At 34.7% G+C, this 7,898-nt stretch overlaps 1 protein-coding gene across 1 annotated transcript in view; it reads right to left on the bottom strand.

Annotated features, from left to right (window-relative positions):
- The window catches only part of ERBB4 (erb-b2 receptor tyrosine kinase 4), a 1,111,475-nt gene that overhangs the window by 64,325 nt on the left and 1,039,252 nt on the right, over positions 1-7,898 (bottom strand). The window contains exons 22-23 of the mRNA XM_042783534.1: positions 3,675-3,750; positions 1,168-1,314 (exon numbers count right to left, since the gene is read on the bottom strand). Coding sequence (XP_042639468.1) covers positions 1,168-1,314; positions 3,675-3,750 — 223 coding nt within the window. The remainder of the gene's footprint in view (positions 1-1,167; positions 1,315-3,674; positions 3,751-7,898) is intronic.

Genomic DNA, 7,898 nt, shown 5'->3' with positions numbered 1-7,898 from the left:
AACAGAAGCTGTAAACATGTAATTAGGCCAATTAACTGAGATGTCCCAGGAAACCATGACCCTAAACCTCCAAACCAAGAAACCAAATCCCGTGAGGTTTTCCATTGTAATTAAGCAGCCCCAGCAGATGCACTTTTTTTTTTTTTTTTTTTTAATTGCTCATCAAGATGCTGATAAGAAAAAAAGGTGCTTCTGGAACTATTGGAACCAAAAAGGTTAGCCTCACAGTGAATTATCGGTTTCTTTGTAAATGTTGAGTAAATAGAACTATGCTTAGAGAAAAGGGCATGCTGACCCGAACTAGAAAGCACATTTTTTATTTCTTCCCTCACTGTCAGAATGTATCACACATGTCATGAATATAAATCTGAGTAGACCTGGGTCCAAAGTCTCTTATTAATAAGACGCTTATTCACCTTCACCAGTTTGTTTCTCTGCTAACCCTGTGTAAATCAAAAGAGGAAAAACCCAGATTATGCAAGAGAGATCGCTGCATGTTAATCTCACTTAAATTAAATCAGAAACTCCAGAGACTTCCCAAATTCTATTTAAATTAGGGTCTAGGCTTTCAAACACATTTATAATACATATACATGCAGGGCATTGAAAGAGGAAAGGAAAATAAGAGAATTAGATGTAAACAAATAATCAAACTGGAAAAAAAAAGAAAAAGTAAAGATTTATAAACTTTTAGTTTTCCTGGGTTCATTTCTTTCATACCCCTTCTCTATCTCATCATTTTCCTCCTGATGAAAACTGGTAAATTTATTTCCATTTTATCCATTTTTTTTCAAACTATCAATTCCAAGCTTCTTTATGTTTAGAGATCATTTATTTAGTCTGATATTATGCTATACAGATTACTAATATTATTGTGACTAATTACATCTCTTTATGACAGACAATTTTATTGTCCTGGAAATAATAGGAATCAAGAAAAATGAATGCGAAGAGTAAGAGTCATATAATTTTGACTTCATAGCATAGAAGCATGATATTATTTTATATTAATAATAATCACAACAAACAGGTGCTTACATGCTTTTTATATAATTATGAACTATTAGCAGCATTTTTCAATACAGAAAAACATGCAGGTAGATTGATCAGTACTATTATTTCACTAAACATGACAGTGGTGATGACAGAGATATTTTGCTGTCTTACATTTGACCATGACCATGTAAACGTCAATGGTGCAGATAGGAGGTTGAGGCAGACGTTCTCCTTTCTCTAATAAATCAGGGATTTCTCGGGTTGGAATTCCATCATAGGGTTTTCCTCCAAAGGTCATCAGTTCCCAGATAGTGACTCCTAAATTAGAGATCAAATTCTTATGTAAGCATATTAACAGCATACTTCCGAGCAAACTAGCAATGTGTCAATGGCAAAATAAAACTCTTTAACATAACAAAAAGAGTTAAACAGAGGTGGATTGATGTTGAAGGGCAATCTCAGGAAAACCAAATCAAAATCATTCTCAAAATTCGCATTGCAATTTCATCATTTGAAGATATATGCCATGGAAGATATATGTTTCTTTTTATGAAAATAAAGATGAATCTAGTGGCAATTTCCCACTAAAGCGTGCTATAAACATGATTACATAGCTTTCTTTGCCTTGTACGTCTTTTGCAATAAACTATGATGTATCTTAAGATACCTTATGAATATGGGTTGATGGCCTGAGCCAAGTTTCAAAACAGAGTTTGCTTGCTTGCTTACTTGTTTAATTGACTGATATTTACTTATTGGTTCTTTATGTGTTCATCTGTTGGTGTATTTTTAATGAACAGCTCCTGGGACTTTGCAACATAACAGGAAGATAAATACTATAGCCTGAGTAACTGAATTCACATCAAAAATCAAACTTTAATATTCACTTTGTGATGATTCTGCCAACATTTTACTTTGTTACTACGATTTTTCAAAAAATTTCAAATGTTGTTTAAAAGTTGCCTGCAGCAGTGTGCCTTATCTAATTCAGGAAAATATAAGTAGAGGGAAAAAAGAAAACGAAAAGACAAAGATAAAATATATGCAATAGATTTGTTTTCCTACTTACTCCTTACAATAGTTACAACTAAGTTTTGACAAGCATTCTTTGTCTAGTTAACCAAACCTCAAATACAAAATGTTCCATTTTCTGCTTCTAGGGTGAGTGAAATACATGAGGCCTTCAAGCAAATTTTAACACTTCCTATTACTCACATATGCAGAAAAATATACACTTTACTAAATTATCTTAAAAAAAAATTAAAAAGAATAATGTCTGCTCTCCTAGAAGAGTTCTCTACTATAAGTTCTCTGTATAAGTTCTCTAGTGATCATATGGCTTACATTTTTCTAAAACTTAAAAAAAGAAAATAAAGCTACATTTAAGTTCAAGCTGAATAGAGCAAGTTATATCATACTTTTCAACTCCATCATTATGCTTTTTATTTAAATGAGCAATGGACATTGTGTCTTTTATTTGTGAGTTAGAAATGTTAGCTTTCCATGGTATAATTAAAGGTAGAAAAAGTGTTGACTCATTTTTTCTAACATCTGGATTTAAGTCATAAATAGCCAAACAGATGCTAAATAGTGCACCTTGACAATTGAGTTATACAAAATTAAATAGATGCCCTAATTACAAAATCACTCTTTTCTAGTTCATATTAATCACTCTAACATTTCTATTTGCTCCCAAAGTGTCTGCAAATTAAAATCAAAAGTGCAATAAGCAACATTCTCCCTTACCTTTCCCTTCATTTTTATTGTCCTCCCCCTACTGCTTTTAGTATCTGTTATGTATTAGAAAAAAATCTCTTATTTTCTGAGTGTAGAACAGAAATTCCCATAAGCCAAAAAATGCCTTATCTAATTCAGGAAAATACAAGTAGAGGAAAAAAAGAAAACGAAAAGACAAAGATAAAATATATGCGATAGATTTGTTTTCCTACTTACTCCTTACAATAGTTACAATAGTTACAACTAAGTTTTGACAAGCACTCATTGTCTAGTTAACCAAACCTCAAATACAAAATCTTCCATTTTTTTTTTTTTTTTTTTGTTAACCAAACCTCAAATACAAAATCTTCCATTTTTTTTGGAAGATTTTTTGTTATTTGTTTTTTAACATCCATTGCATTCAGTTATGTTGTCAGACTTGCTGAAAATTAAGGCCATAAGAATCTGTGAATCAATCTCAAACTAAAAATGACCTTTTATCAACTACATAGCTATCCAGCCAGAGTGTAGGGCAGACAACATACTGTGAATATTAGTATATTACATTTTGAAGAAGCAGGAAATAAAAAAGATAGGTAATAATGCCATTTAGAAGTTTAGTTTAGTTTTTTAAAAGCAGTTGTTGTTGTTGTTGTTATGTGCCGTCGAGTCATCCCTGACTCATAGCGACCCCTCCTTGGGTTTCCGAGGCAGTATCACTACGGAAGTAGGATTGCCCAACCTTCCTTCCGAGGAGTGGCTGGTGGGTTTGAACTGCCAGCCTTCTGGTTAGCAGTCAAGTGCCTTAGCCACTATGCTACCAGAGCCCCTTTTAAAAGCAGAGCAGAGTTAATTTAAGAAATGAGGCTTTTAAGTAGATTTCTCTAACACAATAAAATAATTTGGCTTAAGATATTTTACATAAACCTAGAAGCTTTATTTCACAAGAAAGATTCATTTACCATAGCTCCAAACGTCACTCTGATGGGTGAATTTCCTATAGTGGATACATTCCAGAGCCATCCATTTAATTGGCATCTACAGAGGAGTAAGACATGAAAGTTTTATAATTACATAAAATATAATTTACATAGTTAATATTACATAAAATATAATTTCTATAGCTATTTCCTAAATGTGAGTCTCTGAACTTGCCTCTAGTGAATGTGTGTGTGTGGATATATGCATATAATTAATATATATAGTTTATTTTTTATATAGGAAGCAAATAAACTAAAATTTATAAAATTCGTTCAATGAATTAACCTAAAGTTATACTCTACTTATTAAAAAATATATAAATAAGGATAATATTTTTGTAGTTCTTCATTTAATGTTAAGTAATTAACAACAATTAATTTATTAATTGATAATATTTTCTTTTTTGATCAAGAAAAGGAGATTCTTTGCATTTTCAGTTAACCTTTGTCACTTTCAAGATAAACTTGGGGCCACTGGCACAAAAGATTTCTTCTATGTTTACACTCTCTCTTTTCTCATATAATTTGATCATTAAAATGTCCAAAAGCATGAATCCCAAGTTAGCTTTGCTCTGTTTGCCAGCTACAAATGACCTCCTTCATCTTTGTTAGCCAGTATTGAACATATGTACTGTTTTCAAAATAGGAGCTGTATAAAAGAATGTGAGAGAATCAGCACAAATCCATCACTAATACAGGAAAAACAACTCAACCCACATACCCTGCTGCTGATAGGTCAGCAGAATGAGTTTCAACTACAAAGGGCAACATTATATAGCTAAGAATATAATTAGATTCCAGGGAATAAAGATAAACACTTCTACTTTGCAGTTGAAGGCTTAAAACTAAATAGGCCTTTGAAATCATGAGGTTGGCTGCTCACCAAGGTGATACCAAGGTAACTCTATGACAGAATCATAGTATTCGATGAAAAGGAACAGTAGACACATTGAAAGTAATTTCCCTATGGGCAAGGAGTTAGCTGATTTTATGGACTACGGACATTGTTTTCAAGAAGTAAGTTTAAATCACAGGTGGCTTGATAAAGACTTAATGGTTACTAGGCATTTAAAGCTGTAATGAATCTTGCTTTAGACAAATCCTACAGCTGTATGTACTCAAGCTAAGTGAAGTCATGTGATTTATAGATGTCTACTGCTGTGCACTCTTGTAGTGAATTTCTAAGCTGTAGTTACAGATCCCTGCAATTTGTTATTGCACAGACAAAATAGACCAATAGAATTAATGACAAAACAGATAATGCTATAAAATTGAAGTTATAACATGAATGTTGGGTGCTTTTGACTTTTGAGAAGATCTGAATGTAGATTTATGTGAAGGTCTTCTATAAATGTCTATGTTAAGCATTTGGAAGCTTATCAATGTGAAATATCGATAACATATATTTGGAAAGTCCACAAGTAGTAAGGCACATAATTAATATTTATTTTAAAAGTGAATAAATTTTTTTTTCTATTCTTAGTTTAAGCTCATAGGTTACCACTGGTTAAGATTTCATTTGGGCCATTATAATTTGGATTTCCCTAACTAAGTTACCTGACTAAGGTAGCCCTAATATCGAGGTCCCTCTGTCTTAACTTAGGGAAATCTAGTTAGGTAGCCCACCACTCATCTGTCAGTTTGTTATACTATGGTGGTATGTGTATTGCTGTGAGTCTGGAGGCTATGCCACCAGTATTTCAAATACCAGCAGGGTTATTCATGATGGACAGGTTTCAGTGGAGCTTCCAGACTAAGACAGACTAGAAAGAAAGAAGGGGCTATCTACTTCTCAAAAAACTGGCCAATGAAAACCTTGAAATAGCAGTGAAATTCTGTACGGTATATACCTGGAAAACGTCATAGTGCTGGAAGATGAGCCCCTCAGGTTAGAAAACACTCAAAATATGACTGGAAAGAACTGCCTACTCAAAGTCGTGTCAACCTTAAAGGCACAGATTGAGTAAAGCGTTTGGGACCATCATTTGCTGATGGGGCATGACTCAAAATGGGTAGAAACAGCTGCAAATATCCATTAATAGTTGGAATGTGAAATGTATGAAATATAAAGTGATGAAAATTGAGAGTTGTCAAAAATGAAATGGAATACATAAAGATCAATATCTTAGGCATTAGTGACCTGAAATGGACTGCTATTAGCCATTTTGAATCAGGTAATCATATGATCTACTATGCTGGGTATGACAAATTAAAGAGGAATGGCATCACATTCATCATAGAGAATGTTTCAAGGTCTATGCTGAAGTACAATGCTGTCAATGACAAGATAATATCCATTCAACTACAAGGAAGACCAGGTAATACTATTACTCACATTTACGAGCCAACCACTAAAGCCAAAGATGAAGAAATTGAAGTTTTTACCAACTTCTGCAGTCTGAAATTGACCAAACATGCAATCAAGACGTACTGATTATTACTGGTGATTGGAATGCTGAAGTTGGAAACAAGGAAGAATCAGTAGTTGAAAAATATGGCTGTGGTAGTTAAGTTGCATGTCAACTTGACTTGGTCTGGTTTTGAGTGGCTGGACAGCTGGATGTAGTTATTCTCCATGATGAGGTTGGTAATAAACTCCATGGTAGAATCTACAAGAGTAGCTGAGTAGCTGCCTCAGGGATGTGGTCTGCTTCTGGTGTATAAGAACAAGCTGTGAGAATGGTCTTGAGTTTTTTGGCACACTTAGACCCTGCATGTAGCTGAGTCTTCATTCAGCAGTCTTCCATGTTTCTGGCTGATTTGGTGACCATCTCTGGACTTGAACTAGTGGCCTATCAAATTGATTGGTAAGCTTGGACTGTGCCATTTTATTTGTCTACCTTAGGTTTGTCACCCTCAGCAGCCAGCAGCTATCTACGAAAAGCCTCCAGCTTCAGTGAGCTGGGAGCAAAAGGTAGAGCTGAAGCCCAAGGTCTAGGGGCTTTCCCTAGCCCCTAGAGCTGGCACTTTGCACTTAGATGTTTAGCCCCCTGAACTGTAAAAGAATAAATCACTGTTTATTTCGAGCCACCTACATTTGTGGTATGTCTGTTAGAGTGGCAATAGCCTTGGTGATAGAAATGATGCCAGAGATCCCATGATAGAATTTTGCAAAACCAAGGACTCATTCATTTCAAAACCTTTTCAACAACATCAATGGTGGCTATGACATGGAATTCACCAGATGGAATCCATACAAATGAGATTGACTATGTCTGTGGAAAGAGGCAATGAAGAAGCTCAATATCATCAGTCAAAAAATACCAGGAGCTGACTGTGGAACAGACCAAAAATTGCTCATTTGCAAGTTCAAGCTGAAGCTGAAGAAAATTAAAGCAACTTCCTGAAAGCCAGAATATGTCCTTGAGTACATCCCACCTGAATTTAGAGATGATCTGAGGAATAAATTTGATTCATTAAACACCAATGACCCAAAAACCAGATGAGTTGGGAGATGACATCAAGAGTGTCATACATGAAGAAAATAAAAGGTCATTAAAAATAGAGGAAAGGAAGAAAAGACCAAAATGGATGTCAGAAGAGACTCTGAAACTAGCTCTTCAATGGAGAAGAGCTACAGCAAATAGAAGAAATAACAAAATGAAAAAGCTGAACAAAAGATTTCAAAGGGCAGCTTGAGAAGATGAAGTACGTATTATAAAGAAATGTGCAAATACCTGGCGTTAGAAAACAGAAGGGAAAGAACATGCTCAGCATTTCTCAAGCTGACAGACTGAAGAAAAAGTTCAAGCCTTGAGTTGCAATATTGAAAGTATCTATGGGCAAAATACTAAATGATGCAGGAAGCATCAAGAGAAGATGGAAGGAATTCAGAGAGTCACTGCACCAAAAAGAACTGGTCAGTCTTCAATGATTTCAGGAGGTAGCATAAGATCAAGAAACAATTATTCTGAAAGACGAACTCAAAGCTGCACTGAAGGAATTGGTGAAAAACAGGGCTCCAGGAATGGATAGAATATCCATTGAGATGTCAACAAATCAACAAACAAGATGTCAACAAGTCAACAAAGTGCTGGAGGCAATTACTTATCTATGCAAGAAATTTGGAAGACAGCTACCTGGCTAACTGATTGGAAGAGAGCAATATTAGTGCCCATTCCAAAGAAAGGTGATCTAAACAGAACATGTGAATTATCGATGAAAGAGAGGAAAGCCCTTAAAGAGATGGAGTGACACAGTGGCTGC

Source organism: Orycteropus afer, unplaced genomic scaffold (genome assembly GCF_000298275.1).
Source record: "Orycteropus afer afer isolate SDZICR_OR568_19922 unplaced genomic scaffold, OryAfe1.0 scaffold00002, whole genome shotgun sequence".
In the NCBI taxonomy this organism is placed as follows: domain Eukaryota; kingdom Metazoa; phylum Chordata; class Mammalia; order Tubulidentata; family Orycteropodidae; genus Orycteropus; species Orycteropus afer.
Note: the sequence above shows the minus strand (reverse complement) of the source record. Positions and strands in the feature narration are given on the sequence as shown.